The sequence below is a fragment of the Opisthocomus hoazin genome, chromosome 4 (genome assembly GCF_030867145.1).
Source record: "Opisthocomus hoazin isolate bOpiHoa1 chromosome 4, bOpiHoa1.hap1, whole genome shotgun sequence".
Taxonomy (NCBI): domain Eukaryota; kingdom Metazoa; phylum Chordata; class Aves; order Opisthocomiformes; family Opisthocomidae; genus Opisthocomus; species Opisthocomus hoazin.
The window spans coordinates 89,132,145-89,150,185 of NC_134417.1; the positions used below are offsets into that span (position 1 = coordinate 89,132,145).

An 18,041-nucleotide genomic window follows, 5' to 3' on the forward strand; every position below is an offset into this window, starting at 1 on the left:
CTCGCTGCCGTATTCCTGTCTCTGCCTCCCATCTTCCCCAGGGCTGCAACCGGGAGCCAGTTCAGGGCTGGGAAGCCTTTGGCAGCCGGAAGGGTCAAGGCTGGGTGAAGTTTCCCGTTGGTACTCCCTAGGGTAAATGCTCGCTCTTTGGCTGACGGAGGCTTGCTTATTTAATTTTCGCCATGCTTTAGATCTGCATGTACCCTGAATGTACCCTCAGCAAGTTCGCTGATGACACGAAGCTGGGAGGAGTGGTGGATACACCAGCAGGCTGTGCTGCCATTCAGCGTGACCTGGACAGGCTGGAGAGTTGGGCAGAGCGGAACCTGATGAGGTTCAACAAGGGCAAATGCAGGGTCCTGCACCTGGGGAGGAACAACCCCATGCACCAGTACAGGCTTGGGGTTGACCTGCTGGAGAGCAGCTCTGTGGAGAGGGACCTGGGAGTGCTGGTGGACGACAGGTTGACCATGAGCCAGCAGTGTGCCCTGGCTGCCAAGAAGGCCAGTGGGATCCTGGGTTGCATTAAGAGGAGTGTGGCCAGCAGGTCGAGGGAGGTTCTTGTTCCTCTCTATACTGCCCTGGTGAGGCCCCATCTGTAGTACTGTGCCCACTTCTGGTCTCCCCAGTTCAAGAAAGATGAGGAGCTACTGGAGAGAGTCCAGCGGAGGGCTAGGAAGATGATGAGGGGACTGGAGCATGTCTTCTGCAAGGAAAGGCTGAGGGAGCTGGGCTTGTTCAGCCTGGAGAAGAGAAGGCTGAGAAGGGACCTTATAAATTCCTATAAATATCTGAAGGGTGGGTGTCAGGAGGATGGGGCCAAACTCTTTTCACTGGTACCCAGCGACAGGACAAGGGGCAATGGGCACAAACTGAAGCAGAGGAAGTTCCATCTCAACATGAGGAAGAACTTCTTCCCTCTGAGGGTGACGGAGCCCTGGAACAGGCTGCCCAGGGAGGTTGTGGAGTCTCCTTCTCTGGAGATATTCAAGACCTGGCTGGACAAGGTCCTGAGCAGCCTGCTGTAGGAGACCCTGCTTCGGCAGGAGGGTTGGACCAGATGACCCACAGAGGTCCCTTCCAACCCCGAACATTCTGTGATTCTGTCCCCAAGCCGCTTTGCCCTAACCAGACCCTGCGGTGGGGATTTTGCATGGGCTGTGTCTGGGGGAGAATGGCTTTTTGGCCGGGCTTCACCGCCCTGGGTGTGTGCGGGGATGCTCGGGGGAGATGTGGGGGCCGGTGCGCAGGGCCGGGGAGGACGGCGTGTTGCGGAGCGTGGGGAGGCTCTGCCGGTGGCTCTGATCCCGTGGAATTTTACTGCGCGTGGTGCTGTCAGCGCGACGGCTATTTTGGGAGCAGCAGGTTGTAAATGAACCGCAGACGTAACCCTGCTTTCCCTCCCTGCTGAGCTAAACCAAACACCTTTTGGATCCAGAGTCCTTTTCCATTGCGGAATGAAGTCCCTGGTAAATCTCGGACGAGGGTGCGATGCTGTCGTGCCACAGCTCTGCGCATTCATCAGGAGAAATTTCTCCTACGATGTGTGGCTGAGCCACTGAAATTTTTCCGTGAATGATAAAACTTGCCGTTCAGTGCCCTTGAAAGGTTTTGATTTTGATGTTTGCAGGGTGTTCACAGAATCACAGAATAGTAGGGGTTGGAAGGGACCTCTGTGGGTTATCTAGTCCAACCCTCCGATGTTTGGTGGCTCCGTGTTCTAAGGGCATCGCTCTGGCCTTACCTAAGCTGAGGCGCAGCGCCAGCGGCGTTACCTTAGCCTTGGGTTTTCCCTGGGGCAATTCCAAGGACAGTCAAAGTTCTGCATTCTCTCACAGCCTGGATCTCAAATACATCGTGACATAACAAACATGACGTCGTAGAGGTCTTTTCCAACCTTAATGATTCTATGATACTTGTTTATTTGCCAGTTCATTATCTTTTGCTGTTTTTTTGATGCTTTTATAGACATGCTAAGAGCCTGGTCACTTCATACTGCATTGGAGGGGTTTGCTTATTTGTGTTGACGAGTATTCTGGGGACTGGTTGGGTCCTGTCATTGTGGCGATCAGAATTAGTGATCTATGTGATATACAGTTTTACTAATTATCATTTTCAAAATAACTGGGTTAGCTTTTTTTTTTAAAAAACAGATTCTTGCCTTCCCCTTAGTCCCATTCTGGAGCACAAATTTCTGTCCTGTTTTGCAAGGGGATGTGAAGGGAAGGGTTGGTTTTGATCTGCACAGGTTCTCTGATCTGTTGACTGTGCAATTTTATCTATAGCTGTGCGGGTCACCGGAGGTAGAATAGGGGAAAGAGGACACAGGAGCTCTCAGAATGAGCTTTACCCCGGAGAAAAGGGGCTGTGAGATAGTATAACTGTACCCTAAAAGCACAGATGTTTTATTGGGCATTTGGCATGATGGACATCTGTAGCTGTCAAAAGCCTCCAATGGGTTTGGTTTTGCTTATTTCCACAAAGCAGTGACTGGTCATGCTGTAAAAGCAAAATTCAGGATCCAAAACAATGTCATTCATGGAGAGCAAATGCTTACCATGGATTTGTCAAGTATCAGTAATCCTCTGTACCTGTTAGATGGTGCACCCTTTAGTGTTGTAGCTCCTTGATAAGGAGAAACGTGTCTTCAGGAAACGTCACCGCCTCGCAGCGTTAGTTATCTGGGTGAATTTTTGTGTCCCAAGCTTAAGAAGTCAGCAAGCAAACTCCTGCCAAGAGATCCCACGTATCAGAATGGTCTTTCCTCCCTTCCTCGCGTAAAATTGCCGTGCTGGAGCTGCGGAGCCGTGCCCTGCTCTCCAGGCGTACCCAGGGCTGACTGTGCCGTCCCATGGGTGGGCTTGCAGGGGGTGAAGGACAGCAGAAGCTAGATGCCAGTGAGCCATTGCTGGCTTGCAAAGGGAACGTGCTCCACCGGTGTGTCTGCTCTAGTGCACAGTAATCAGGAGGGAGGGAGGGCAATTGCATAATTTTTCTCTTTATCAGATACCAAACACGGCTCCAGACAGTGGCAAAATGATTTGTGCGTGTGGGTTTAGTTTACGTGGGGGTTGATCTGCATCATCTCTGTCACCAGATGGATGCGTGCGGCACTCTGTTCTGCCACAGGTCAGTCCTGGACAGCCCTTCTGAGGGGGGTGAGTGACAGTATTTGTGGCTGCCTGGGAGAGTGGCTGGGTCCCTTCTTGACTTGCTTAGGGGCTTTTGCTATGGTCCAAGTCAGGTTCTGGAGCTTGAGCTTGTAGCCCACTGGTCTCCCTCCTAGTGGTGACTGGGACAGTCGCTGTGACAGTGTTTACTTCCTGATTGAGCCCTCCTACGCTTTAGAATCACAGAATCATTTAGGTTGGAAAATATCCTTAGGATAGAGTCCATGCTGTCTTGGTACCTCTGCCCCTGATATTTTGTGCGTGGCCTGAATCCTGGTGGCATTTCTGTTGATGGTATATGCGAGTCCTGAAGAAACCCAGAAGTCTTCGGTTTCTCTTAATCTCCTGCAGACCAGGTCTGCGGAGAGGGAGCTGGGTGTCCTGGTGGATGACAGGTTGACCATGAGCCAGCAGTGTGCCGTGGCTGCCAAGAAGGCCAATGGTCTCCTGGGTTGCATTAGGAGGAGTGTGGCCAGCAGGTCGAGGGAGGTTCTCCTACCCCTCTACTCTGCCCTAGTGAGGCCCCATCTGGAGTACTGTGTCCAGTTCTGGGCTCCCCAGCTCAAGAAAGATGAGGAGCTACTGGAGAGAGTCCAGCGGAGGGCTGTGAGGACGATGAGGGGACTGGAGCATCTCTTCTATGAGGAAAGGCTGAGGCAGCTGGGCTAGTTTAGTCTGGAGAAGGCTGCGAGGGGACCTAATAAATGCTTATAAATATCTCAAGGGTGGGTGTCAGGAAGACAGGGCCAGACTCTTTTCAGTGGTGCCCAGCGACAGGACAAGGGGCAATGGGCACAAACTGAGGCACAGGAAGTTCCATCTGAACATGAGGAAGAACTTCTTCCCTCTGAGGGTGACGGAGCACTGGAACAGGCTGCCCAGGGAGGTTGTGGAGTCTCCTTCTCTGGAGATATTCAAGACCCGCCTGGACAAGGTCCTGTGCAGCCTGCTGTAGGTGACCCTGCTTCAGCAGGGGGGTTGGACTGGATGACCCACAGAGGTCCCTTCGAACCCCGACCATTCTGTGATTCTGTGTTTTTTCCCCTGTGGTTTTTGGAGGAAAAGTAGCATTTGTCTTCACAAGCAAGTTCTTTGACACCTGTTTTCGCATAGGTTAGTGTTGTCTAGTTCCCTGGCCTGGGAAAGCAGACCTGGGACTGCTATGACATTGACCTTCAAATGAAGGCAGTGGGCACTCCAAGCTGCCGTTGGTCCAGGAGACGTCAGCTTTCACTGTGTGGGCCAAGTTTGCTGTTATCCCATACTCACGCTGCAAATAGGAATGAAAAGATGTGGCTGCTGGATGTTCTGTGTTGCTCTGGTCTGTGCTCTGCTCTTCACAAATTAAAAAAAAAAAAAAATAGAGAACTGGAAAGAGATGTAGGAATGAATTAAGGATTATTCTAATCTAAGAAGCTGTGTGTTTCCATTTAAACGAAGAAGGGTTAAAAGGGGATGAGATCGCAGTCTGAATACCTGCAGAAGACTGGGGGAGAGGATTTCTGTTAATAGAGGGGTCTCCAACATACAGGGATGTCGAGATCTAATGAGCAGAATATGAAGTGAGCTGTACTCAAACTGGAATTTAGAGAGATATTTGTCACAGAGATGTTATTGGAATCAATCTTCAGACTCAGACTTTCTGGACAGCTTTCTGACAGAGGCTGTTTTGCATGATTCCAGGTCAAGATCATGAAGTAGAGGCTGCTAAATGGATTTCTGTGGCCTACGTGTACAGCCCGGATGGCTAGATGAAGTTAAGTCCTTTTGGAATTTAAGCTCCATTAAAACGTTTAGCTTTGTAAAATACTGCTTGTGTAGTTTGAGGCAAGACTTTTTGTCCGTCTTAGATTCCTGTCCATCAAGTGAGACATATAAACTGGCTCAGCTCCCCTCCCATCTGGCAGCTTAGCTGAGAGTCCATCAGAACAGGGACTGCGCTTTGCAGGTGCTGAGTGATGCTGAGGTAGCGAGTCTTGGCTTTCAGTTGAGGTTCTCTTTGGTAAAGGCTGAGGGAGCTGGGCTTGTTCAGCCTGAAGAAGAGAAGGCTGAGAGGGGACCTTATAAATGCTTATATCTGAAGGGTGGGTGTCAGGAGGACGGGGCCAGACTCTTTTCAGTGGTGCCCAGCGACAGGACAAGGGGCAACGGGCACAAACTGAGGCACAGGAAGTTCCGTCTGAACATGAGGAAGAACTTCTTCCCTCTGAGGGTGACGGAGCCCTGGAACAGGCTGCCCAGGGAGGTTGTGGAGTCTCCTTCTCTGGAGATATTCAAGACCCGGCTGGACGGGGTCCTGAGCAGCCTGCTGTAGGTGACCCTGCTTTGGCAGGGGATTGGGCTGGGTGACCCACAGAGGTCCCTTCCAACCCCTGCCATTCTGTGATGCTGTGAAATGGTAAATGTTGTATACCGGTTAATCAAAGAAATGTACGTTTTCCAAAACTGGACAAAATGAAAGGCTGATGGTAGGGGGGTTGGACTAGATGACCCACAGAGGTCCATTCCAGCCCCTACTATTCTGTGATTCCGATGTCCTTTGCAGGCCAAAGTTAAGATAGACAGCGTCATAGTCATGTAGTTCTGTATTTCTTTTCACTGCTTTTTATTGTATTTCAGTATTTTTGCCACTATGTGTTCAAAATCTTGCCTTTTCAAAGGGCTTTTGCTGAAGGCAACAGTGTTTCCGTGAGGCTTCCCATCCTCTCCTCATCTCCTCTCAGCCTTCGCAGAGCTCTTCCCCCTGCCCGGTGAGATCCCACCACCTTCCAGACAGCTGGCTGCTCGCGATTGAGGCTGCTGCTGGAATTTATGCAGGCACGACGGCTCAACCGGGCTATCGGCATCGCGGCTGCGAAAAGCACAGTGGGACCTTCGGTCACCACAAGCGGTCACGTCTGTGGCTTTACGCTGGACCCAAGCGGAAGCGTGTGTGACAGCCTGCGGCCCTTAGCTCCGCGCTCCCGCCTTGCCCGGGGGTGACTCACAGGCCGATATTCTTCTCTTCTGCGACGCCCAGGATTTTTCCCCGACTTTTCCCAGCCCCAGCTCTGCCTGTTGTGTGAGAGAGGCCCAAATCAGAACTTGCTGGGTTTTACAAGACTTGCTTTTACTTCTGCGGGCTCTTCTGTGTGCTTCATCCAGCTGGTGCTTTTTTTAATTTTTTTGCAGTGTTGATGGAAGCAGCTTCATGGAACTACTGTAGGCTGCCTCTTAGTAATGACCTATTCGAGAAGCCAACAATAACAGTGCTGTCTAGACCATCTGAACGCAGCTAAATTATTCCTTTGTCCCTTCTTCGTTTGCTTTCTCTCCTGACTGTTGAATTGTTTTGGGTGGTCCGCGTTGACCTTCAGGCTTGCTGTTTCTCCCTTGCTTTTTTTTTTTTTAACCCTCGTTCAGCAGTGAGCCTGCTGTACTAAGACTGAAACTCCAGGTTCCTCTCTCCCACACACATGCTGGAACCGAAGCCACATAGCAGTGCGGGAAACGTGTGTCTGAAGGGCAGGGAGATGTGTCATCTTGTGGCTTTTTGATTTCACTTTGTAGTTGATTCTGCAAAGTGCTGAATGCCCTAGATTCCCGTTGGTAGTGCCTGGGACCTGTGAGTCTTAACATCTGACAGAACTGGAAACTTGATGAGGGAAGGAGGTGTTCTGGTTTGGTATGAGATCCTGCCAAAATGGATCAGTGGACTTTTACTGAAGTATAAAACCAACCTTCCTGTGTCCACTGTAGCTCCACTGGTCACACCTTCTGGGAGTGCTCTTGGCTTACTACTTCTGTGTGTTCCTCTCCTCTATGTGGATAAGGGGCAACAGGCACAAGCTGAAGCAGAGGAAGTTCCAGCTGAACATGAGGAAGAACTTCTTCCCTCTGAGGGTGACGGAGCACTGGCACAGGCTGCCCAGGGAGGTTGTGGAGTCTCCTTCTCTGGAGATATTCAAGACCCGGCTGGACAAGGTCCTGTGCAGCCTGCTGTAGGTGACCCTGCTTCGGCAGGGTGGTTGGACTGGGTGACCCACAGAGGTCCCTTCCAACCCCTACCATTCTGTGATTCTGTGACTATGGATATCTCCCCTAATCCCTAAACCTTTGGGAAATTAGTATCTTTGAGACCTCCATTATATTTGGTTGGAAGTGGCCCTTGGTTGGGTGGGCTGGCGATGTGAGCTTTGTCACAGGAAGATGATTGGAAAAGCGCAGAACTGGGGGGGTGGTGGGAAGCAGGGAAGAAAGAAATGAGCTTCCTGCTAAGGAAAGTAGATGAAAATAAAGAAGGAGCTGAGGATGGAAGAAGAGACACTGGGGGCAAAGGGACAGTGCCAAACACAACTGATTTTACATTTCATTTTTGCTGTCTGTGTCATCAGCTTTTCCTTGTCCTGGTCTTCCGTTGAAGAAATATTCCCGTTTACATGTCATGCTGGGGAGGGAGCAGGCTTCGTTGTACAAGTAATTAATCCTGTCAACCTACAATACCTTGAGTGAATTTGTACTAATAATAAAAGAGTGGAGCTGGGCCAGAAGGTTGTTCAGGAGCAGGGACCTGCTCACATTGCGCAAAGTCAGTTGTTTCAGTGAGTCGCCGAGTCCATCCGAGCTCTGCAGATACTTCATGGGTGTTGTGCAACCTGCAGCTGTTTCTCCTCTGGAGTCGTGGCAAAGCCTGGGGAGATGTTTGCTGTGTAGTCCCAGTGCTGCCTTCTCACAAGGCTGAAGCGTGCTTGGGTCCTGCCCGTGCTAGGAGAACCTGATCTTGCGTGTGCCCTGGGCATGGGATTCCTGTAGATTCCCTGGGAGAGCCGTCTGTCCTGCACCCTCTGCTCGCTCGAACCAAGCCGAACGGAGAGCGAGCAGGCTGTGACGCCCCTTTCTTTGCTGGAGAGGCTTGGGAGTGGCATTTGGATTTAATTACCCAGTAAGCTTCAGTGCTTGTTTGAATTTTGACTGAACTGGCTGAGCTGGCTGCTTGTTTCCACGGAGCAAAGATCTCCACCCTTCTTGGGAGTCAGCCTGGAGACCCCAGGAGCAGAAATTAGGGTGGGCAAGAGGCTTGGTCTGGGAAGCATCAGTCTCTGTGCAAAGCTGTCATGGAGAGTACTGGGAAGTGTTGGTTTTGCAACCGATGATGCAAAGTGTGCTCCTGCTCTGAAGTTGCTTCAGAGCACGGCGTGGGGTTTTTTTCGTTTTGTTTTGAACAGTTGAGGCTTCAGTCATAGTCCCTCAGAAATGGCAGTTCTCTTGGACTAAAAACACACTGTTAAAAAGCTACTTAAGCACAGAGAAATACATTACTTCAGGGAAACAACATACTTCTGCTTGTGGTTCAGTTGTGTTCTTTCACGCTCCAGCAGCAGCAAACCACCTTTCCTGCTCATATAGGAAGAAGTTTTCTTATTTTGTAGCAGTGATGGCACAGATGTGTATTTTGGGGTTTTTTTGGCAAGTAACACTCATATATTGTAATTAAAAATTGTCAAAAGCTCTACAGAATGCTTTTTGGCGTTGGCTTTTTAGTAGATGGAGGAACAAACATGCAGAGTTGACAGGCTAAATATTAGAAATATCTTCTCTTTCCTTCTTTTATTTTCTTCCAGTATCTGATTCAGGGCAACTTGCGCCCAGTTTGCCCCACTCATTCTAGGCTCATTAAGTTGGTGGTTGAGTATTTTTGAAAATGGGCTGAATTTAAGCAACTGCTGAAGGTGAGTGGCTGCTTCTTGCTTGGCTGTGTTGGGAGAGATGCAGAAGGACACTTCTGGCAGAGGTCTGTAGCCTGACTTTTTGAGGAGATGCGACTTCCACAGTCGTGCAGGTGTGGTTGCACCACCAGGAATTCTTAAACCTATATTTGATGGACTCGGAATACTGCGTTGCAAAAAGCCTTGACAAAATTGGTGGGTGGTTAGAGGAGGAAGACTCTGTTACTGCTTTGAGGGCGATGTAACGTAAACCCAACCTTTCCTGGATGTTGGAAACACCATTGGCGTTTAAGAAGATGACAGAAATCCATGGGAAATTTGCCTTCTTTTGCTTTCTCTATCAGTAAACAACTTGCCCAGAGCTCATTTGAATACCCTGCCTTGGTGGCCAGCATAAGCCCCATGTGGTAGGGTAAGCAGCGAGGACTTCCAGGTTTGATGTACACCTGGTGTTTGGTTACTTCTAGTTGCAGTCCCTCTAGATTTTGCAGGGTTGCTCGCTTCCAGCTTCCTTCTAGTGAAATTACATTGCAATCCCTCGTCTGTACGAGGGACAGTGACCTGCCCCATAGGAGTAACACTGAACAGTGACCCTGAATACTCATCTCTAGTGGTAATACCATAGGATCTAGCTGAGCCTGAAGATCTCTCTTTATTGATGTCTTCAGTGGTGCCATGTGCTCGTTGGACATCCTCGCGTTGAGGAGCTACTGGAGAGAGTCCAGCGGAGGGCTACGAGGATGATGAGAGGACTGGAGCATCTCTCCTATGAGGAGAGGCTGATGGAGCTGGGCTTGTTCAGCCTGGAGAAGAGAAGGCTGAGAGGGGACCTAATAAATGCTTCTAAATATCTGAAGGGTGGGTGTCAGGAGAATGGGGCCAAACTCTTTTCAGTGGTGCCCAGCGACAGGACAAGGGGCAATGGGCACAAACTGAAGCACAGGAAGTTCCGTCTGAACATGAGGAAGAACTTCTTCCCTCTGAGGATGACGGAGCCCTGGCACAGGCTGCCCAGGGAGGTTGTGGAGTCTCCTTCTCTGGAGATATTCAAGATCCACCTGGACAGGGTCCTGTGCAGCCTACTGTAGGTGACCCTGCTTCGGCAGGGGGGTTGGACTAGATGACCCACAGAGGTCCCTTCCAACTCTGAACATTCTGTGATTCTGTAAAAGTGTGGTTCGTGCTGTTGCTCTTGGCTGCGCGGTTAATCCTCGCAGGTGCCCGTGGGGTGTGGTGGGAGCTCTCTGGGATGTGGTCTGCGGGGAGCTTTGGCCTGCTCTTGGGGGCTGCCGAGGCTTTCTCTTGGGAGGAGCGGTGGGAGCAGCTGACCATCCCTCCGGCAAGCCTTGAAGTTACGCTGTCCCCGCTGGGTTGTTATTTTGTATTATTGTTGCTACTGAGCTCCAGCAAACCCTGCCGTCCCCCCTTGGGCCAGGCAGCGCTGACTCTTCTAAATCCTGGAGCATCCTTGGGGGGTTGACCAGAGGTGCATCTCCTTGCAGATGCTGCCGGGCATGTCCAGGGAGGTCTGGAGGTGGGAGCTGGTGGCGATCGGGTGGCTTCGCTAGCAAAAACCCAGCTCTGCCGCTGCCTGTCGAAGCCCCGTTTCCCCGTGACGTTACGGGCTGCGTTTTGTGTCGGCGAGTTCAGGAAACTTTTGTTGTCACTCGGGTTGGAAAAAAGCCAGGGGTGAGGGGCGGTTTGGAGATGATAGCTTTGGTGGAAAATTCCTGGAGGGCGGTGTGTGTGGTTTTTTGGTTTTGTGGGGATTTTTTGTTTTTGTTTTTAAACTTGTCCCTTCCCCCTCCACAGAAAAAAAGGGTTTTTTCTTCTTTTTTTTTGTACTGTTTTTTTTTCCTACTGCAAAATCTGCCTGGAAAACGGTGCTTGTCCCCAGAGGTCCCTTTTAACAACAGCAACAGAAAGAATAAAACCAAAATATGTGACAATTCGAGCTTTTGTTTTTTCCTGAACTAGAAATGGAAGTTTTCATTTTCTTGAGTGTTTTCTTGTAGCATTTCAGGTTATGCTCCCTTCCGCCCCTCTGGAAAGACAGATTTGTGTTTTCAGTGGGTAGGGAAACTTGAAAGGGGAGTATTGCACCTTAATGTACTTTGATGTGATTTTTATAATTTTATTGATTATGTATTTAATATTCAAATATATATTATATTCTTAATATATGTATACACTCCCATTGCCTACAGGAAAACAGGCGTTTTCCTAATGCCTGATGCAGGCATTAGAGCTTATTGCTGAGCTCTAAAAGAAAAGTGACACTGGATTTTAAACATTTTTCTCCCATTTCTCCCCTTATTTCTTTAATGAGATGGCTCTGGGTGCACAGCATGCATGAGAAGTCTTTTTCTCACACCTTCCCCCTCCATCCCCCAGCTTCAGTCCTGATGTAACCCAGCAGGAGAAGCAGGAAAAGGGGAGGTGATGCTGTATCTGAGCATAAGGATCTAGGGCAGACACCTCCCTGGGGAAAGAATCTCAAATTTTGGGTCCAGTCCCATCTGGTTTCTTACAGTTTTTGTCATCTTTCACATCTGTGCAGACTTTGAGTTAAATCTGGCTTGGAGAGGAGGTGGCTCTGACCCTGGAGACACTGGGTTTTACACAAAATGCAGTAGCTGTATTTGTGTTTTTACAGCGAGAGCTGCATGTGCCTCATACCTCGTACCTGCCTCTCTTGACTGCATCATGAACGTGGCAGCATGCAACAGGTTTTCACACCCTCCGAGCAAGTGTGCGGTGCCCTAGATCTTGATAGGGCTTTCGGTGCTTGTGGTTGAGACTTGGCAGTGAAATAGTTTACAGCTGCTTTAAGAGACCGTGACCATAGGTGTAGAAGTGCTGAAAAGGAGGAGATTGGTTTCAGATCGAATGGGTCCTTCAAAGTTCTCCAGTTCCTGCAGAAGTCAGGAATACTGTTCAGGCTCTCGGTGTGTGTCTCCTTTCCGTCCAGCATAGCTGAGCTGGTTATCTCTTCTAATGAGTTTCTTGCCCATTCCACGTGGTTTCTCACTGGCTCTCGTTTTGAAAATCAGTTGTGGCTCCTGAGCATCTTCACTGAAGAGGGAGGAGAGCAGGAGATGAACTGTGGTGTACTCCATCACCTGCTGCGTGAGCTTTCTGGGTGCTGAAAGGTTTCTGTCCCGTAGAGCACTGACTTACACCTCACAAACTGGATCCAGGCCCTGGACAGTGCCTCTGGCCTGTGGGTCCTTCTCTAAAGGGTCCCACAGGCAGCAGACATGGGCTGTGAGCTGGAGGAGCAGTGGCCACCCGCACTCAGCCACTGGCTTTTCTGAGGAACTGTCTCTGCTGTGATGAAGAAACCTGTATTTCCAAGGCTCGGTGCGCTGGGACAGCCTGCGGTGTGGCCGTTGGATGCCTCCCTTGATAGCAAGGCTGGACATGGTGTCTTTTGACCTGTTTGGGTTGAAAGATTGTATTTGCAATGCTGTATTTTCACTCTGCACTTCTCGGGGCGAGGTTGCCTTCCACACTTCAGTTGCCTCTCCTTCTTTTGCAGATGAAGAAGAAGCTCTGAACTCTATTATGAAGGATTTGGCAGCGTTGGGCAAATGTGGGGGGCTGCTGGACAACAACAGGAATAAAAGCAGCATCCACTCCAGCAAACAGGTAAGGTGTTGCTTGAGTGCACCCCACACTCCAGTAGACCAGAGGTGGACGTGGCGCTTGCCATGCTGCAGAGAGCTGAGTTTAAATGTTAGCACCGAAGTTAACAAGTGCTGTAGGAGCTCAGCACGTCAGAACGATCGTAATTTTGTGGAGGCACAAGCTTTAGGACCTCTTGCTGAAGAGCTGAGAAGGTACAGGCATCCTTGTATCCCAGAGGAATGATGGAAGAGCAGAGTGGTACCCCGAATCATTCACAAATACAGCAACAGAGCCTGAAACTGGTTTTAAATCTCAAATTCCACCGCAAGGCACTTCTTTCTCTTGCTGAGTGTTGGAAGTAGTAGAACTTGTTACAGGCTGTGCAGCTTTAAGGCGTGGGTTAGTCAAATGTTTTCTATTGACAGCGTGGATGAAATACAATATTTATCCTGTGGACATTTTACTGCAGATACTTGACAGACAGATTGCCAACTTTGAGCTGGAGACACCCAGGCTCTTTTGGGAGGAATCATGTCATTCTTATATAAAAGTGGTTAACTCTTAATTACTGGTGTTTATGCTCCTAAAAGAAAACATTTTGGCCCTGTGGTGCATTCAGGGTTGACTTGGTGAGTAAAAACGTTGTCCCTCGAGCAATGTCAGAAATTATGAGCTGGCATGGATATGATAGCTGAAGTGCATTTAATAGTCTGTTTGCGTATAGAACAAATTTTATGCAAACGTGAAAGTTGTGAAGAAAGAATTCAGTTGTCAAAATAGCAGGAAAAAAAGAAGGGAAAAAATAATTAAGAGGACCGGGAAGCTGCTGGGGAAGCATGCGAGCAAATCCACTGGGAATTCCACTGCTAGTGTCGTGGCTTAGAATAAACCTGCAATCAGCTTTGCCATTGCTGAATGCCTAGCAAGGAAGGAAACAAATCGTCATTTATTGTCACCATGCGTATTTTAATGGAACGTGTGCTACTAACAAAGAGCTCTGGATGCAGAGGGGAAAATCCTTTCCCGAACCCCTCTAGGCTGCCTAGACGCACGCAGCCGAAAACACGCGCGCCCGTAGCAGGTCTGTTCCAAAGTGTGTCCTGGCGGTAGCAGCTGTCCCGGTTGAATCACTGCGTTTGTGTTCAGCTCATGCTGAAAGGAGTCCAAGATGTTTACAAAACTGACCGGAGAAATTCAGAGCTGGGTCTCTGCAGCTGCAGGCGAAGCAGGCAATCCAGCGCAGCTTGGGGTGGCTCCGAGGGCAGTGTTTTCTGCAAGTTGATGGGTGGGGACCACACCAAGCTGTCTCGGGATGCTTTCGGGTTAGCAAAGCTTTTTTAGACTTTTCTTAAATAACATAGTTATTTTCTCACAATAGGGGAAAATCCCTGCTGTCATTTTTGAAAGCTGTTGCCGTAAATGCTGCAGACACACAGTCAACCAGATATTTAGTCAAAAATAAGAAAATTAGTAGTTTTCAGTGACTGAATTCTTATCTACAAAAGTTTCATAAAGTTGAAGCCTTGCAGTCAAGTTCGTATCCACAGCCCATCCACTCTGTATCTTCCTTTCTAAATCACAAACAGAGCTGTGTTGTGCTCTGATGTCAGCTTCAGAATTGTTGGCGGCCATTTGCGTTGAGTTCTATTATAGGAGGAATCAAACTGCTCTTCCCAATTACAGCACCGATGCTTGGAAAAACATTGCCTCCTTTGCGGGTTCTTCGTTTTCTCCCTAAGCGGAGCAGCCGTAGCTGCGTGCTTGCAGTTGCTCAGAGCTCTCTGATGGAGGAGGCGCGAGCAGTCAGCGTCCCGCGCCCCTCGCGCAGCCGGGGCTGAGGGTTCGGACCGACGGGCCCCACGGGATGAAGGGCGTTGGACTGGCTTGAGCTGTTGCTTCACTAAATTGGAGTGGCTGGAACAAGTCTGGCTCGCGGGACGCCGGGAGTCTGGTCTGCGAGGTGGGGAGTGGCCAAAACAGGGAATTAGCGGGGACTTGGTTCACATTGGCAGCTCAGAAACTTCTAATCGACTTGTTTGCATCACTTCTAGGGTTTTTTTCCTTATTTTTTAACACAGAAATTGATATGGGGGGGGGGCAGATTGCTTTAGAAACGCTCTTGTTGTGCCCGTGATTCGTTGTTCCTTTGGTACTTAGCATTGCCTTTTTTTTTTCCTTATTTTTCTTTCCTGTGATCAGGTTGACTGGTCGGGCTGAAGGGTGCATTGCACAGTCTCCCTTCTTGGAGAGGGAGAGTGAGGCACGGGGCATTTAGATGCTAAGTTTTCCTCTTGGGAATCTCCTTGTAGGTGTCTCTTCTAAGGCCCTGCAGCAGGATGCTCACGTTGAAGTACTTGGGGCTGGACGTTCAGTTGTTGGACTTACTTAAACAAAAAAATATAATTTTTTTCTGTGGAAAAATGCTTTTCTGAGCATGGGAATCCTTTCGTCAGTGTTCCAAATTTCCACTGAAAAACAGTTTAAACAAGAATGTGTTGACTAACTAGCCTGTCCCTTTGTGGCTTGCAGCAGTTTTTTGGTCCGCAGAGAAGCACAACTGATGTGCTATCTCATCCCTGTCTCCTGGAGGGGTTCCTCGCTGCTCCCTTGACAGAAGATGGGATTTGGAGCCTGCCACACGGTATTCCTGCTAGGCCTGGGCCACACAAGAACGTAGTCTGTGGTGACGTGTGTGGCACTATATTTCTTCTCGAGAACTCTGACGGTTTTGCTGCAGATCGTTCTATGAAATGAACTTCTCCTTTGGCAAATTGCGTAAAATTTTTTTTTTCTTTCTTTTTTTAGTTTGCTTTTCTTACAAACGAGTTTAGGACTGAGGCTCAGTTTCTGGCTGTCTAACGCCTCGTGGCAGACCAAGCTGGAGATGAGAATGGCGACACTGGACACGCGGTGTGGCTGAGTTTCCTCCCTTAGGTTGCCCCAGCGGCTGGCAGATGTTGATGGCAGGCTGGAGAGTTGGGCAGAGAGGAACCTGATGAGGTTCAACAAGGGCAAGTGCAAGGTCCTGCACCTGGGGAGGAACAACCCCATGCACCAGTACAGGCTTGGGGTGGACCTGCTGGAGAGCAGCTCTGCGGAGAGGGATCTAGGTGTCCTGGTGGACGACAGGTTGACCATGAGCCAGCAGTGTGCCCTGGCTGCCAAGAAGGCCAGTGGGATCCTGGGGTGCATCAAGGGGAGTGTGGCCAGTAGGTCGAGGGATGTTCTCCTTCCCCTCTACACTGCCCTAGTGAGGCCCCATCTGGAGTACTGTGTCCAGTTCTGGGCTCCCCACTTCAAGAAAGATGAGGAGCTACTGGAGAGAGTCCAGCGGAGGGCTACGAGGATGGTGAGGGGACTGGAGCATCTCCCCTACGAGGAGAGGCTGAGGGAGCTGGGCTTCTTTAGCCTGGAGAAGAGAAGGCTGCTAGGGGACCTAATATATGCTTATAAATATCTCAAAGGTGGGTGTCAGGAGGATGGGGCCAAGCTCTTTTCAGTGGTGCCCAGTGACAGGACAAGGGGCAATGGGCACAAACTGAGGCACAGGAAGTTCCAGCTGAACATGAGGAAGAACTTCTTCACTCTGAGGGTGACGGAGCCCTGGAACAGGCTGCCCAGGGAGGTTGTGGAGTCTCCTTCTCTGGAGATATTCAAGACCCGCCTGGACAAGGTCCTGTGCAGCCTGCTGTAGGTGACCCTGTTTTGGCAGGGGGGTTGGACTGGGTGACCAACAGAGGTCCCTTCCAACCCCTACCATTCTGTGATTCTGTGATTATGTGATGCCTGAGCTTGCATCCCCCAAGCCCTGGTCAGTGTGTCGGCCACTGTGTTCCGCTGCCTTGTGAGGAAACAGGCTAGAGGGATGGAGCTGGACGCCCTTTTCCTTCTGCGCGTGAGTCATGATCTTTAAAACAGAGCCGTTCTTTGGGAACAGAGGCATCATCTTGATGTTATTCCTAGTGCATCCTCTGCACTGTTACTGCTCCATTAGTCCTTTTATCGCTCCGTTGTTCCTCGTGCATCCTCTGGCGTGGCTGGGAGGAGTCCTTCCAGGCCCTCTCCTGGACTGAGCAGGGGAGTTTGTTTATAGCAGTGGCTCTGAAGAGGGGAAGGAGGAGAAAGCAGAATAAAGATCTGCGTGGTGATCAGTAAGGAGAATGATGAGTGGGATAAGAAGGGAAAGCGCAAAGAATTAGAAATCCCAAACAAAAGCATAGAGGAGAAGGGAGCAATTATATTAGCATTTATTTTACATATGCCTATTTATGTGCACATCCATTTATTTATATAAATAGCGCTTGGCGACCCTTGGGATGAAGCTGGGTGTCAGTGCTGCGCTTCGGTCTGGTGACAAGGCACTGGTGTGGGCCTCTGTCACAGCCGGCGACAGCTAGCAATTCCTCTGCCGCGTTAAGTCTGATTGCAAGTTCTCCGACGGCAATGAAGTCCAATATTTGTGAGGAACGTTTTCCCATGCACAACAAATGTCAGACTGACCTAAAAGTTGTTCTTTTAGCAAATTACCTCTGGACTCTCCTTTGGCAAGTTGGACATAGGACAAGGCTTGCTTGTAACTAGGATAAAATACAACTTATGTTCTAGGGCTCTCTGTAGGTCTGCCAGTAGCCTAAAAGGAGTTTGGCTTTATCACCTCTGTGTTACCATTGGGGAACATGGTGGGGGTCCGTAAATACCACCCTGAAGATGGGAGTCTCTGTGAGGAGACCTGCAGGGATTGCCCCGCCTGGGGGGCAGAAGTGACGGACCAAGAGGGGAGCAGCACCGGCTGGGAAGGGCTTGGCTGGAGATGGCTGACTTGGGGGCCAAGAGGGTAATACCAGGGAGAAATCCAGCTGGAAAAAAGCTGTTCCCTGCTAGGTAGGTGGCTTTGGATAAACATTTTGAAGCCTGTGACTTCTGCTGCTGTATAAACCAACAATATCTGTAACAGGGAGCAGTGAACCCTCTAGACATCATCTTTCCACTGGCCTCTGAGCTGCTCACGTGCTGGGCATGCTTTTTCGGAGGAGAAGAGCTGTAAGGATCCAGGGGGACCAGGATATCTCACAGCTTCCCCCCTCCTCCCCCTTCCCCCGAGAGGAGAAGGGGGCAATCCCAGACAAACCCCTTTCTGTCTGATCGCTGAAGAACCCGGCGCGCGTGGGGGTTCTGTGCCGATAATTCCTAATGACGCGGATTAGTCATCTCCTATTGCGGTTCAGGGCCGCGCTCCAGCTGTCTGGCTTGTAACGAACGTCCCGTTGCTAGAAGCAGGGGCGAGCACAGGACTAATGCAAACAACGTGCGTGTCGGGGAGGGGCAGAAGCCCCCTCGGCCTGGCCCTGCTGATTTCTCCTGGCCGAAGCCAGAAGTTGAGGAGAAATCCCACCGCTTTGTGGCTTTGTACAAAGGAGTAAGCAGAGCCTGAGCGTTTGAACGCTGCACCGCTCAGCGGGGTTTTCTCATTCTTTCCTGAGGCAAGGAGTAGAAAATGAGAGAAGTGAAAATAATCCCTGGTTTTACACTCCAGCGT

At 49.9% G+C, this 18,041-nt stretch overlaps 1 protein-coding gene across 5 annotated transcripts in view; it reads left to right on the plus strand.

Annotated features, from left to right (window-relative positions):
- Nucleotides 1-18,041, plus strand: part of LOC104337214 (mitogen-activated protein kinase kinase kinase 3) — a 91,088-nt gene that overhangs the window by 29,973 nt on the left and 43,074 nt on the right. For all 5 annotated transcript variants that reach the window (XM_075419841.1, XM_075419844.1, XM_075419845.1 and 2 more), the window contains exon 3: nt 12,417-12,526. In XM_075419841.1, the coding sequence (XP_075275956.1) occupies nt 12,417-12,526 (110 nt within the window). The remainder of the gene's footprint in view (nt 1-12,416; nt 12,527-18,041) is intronic.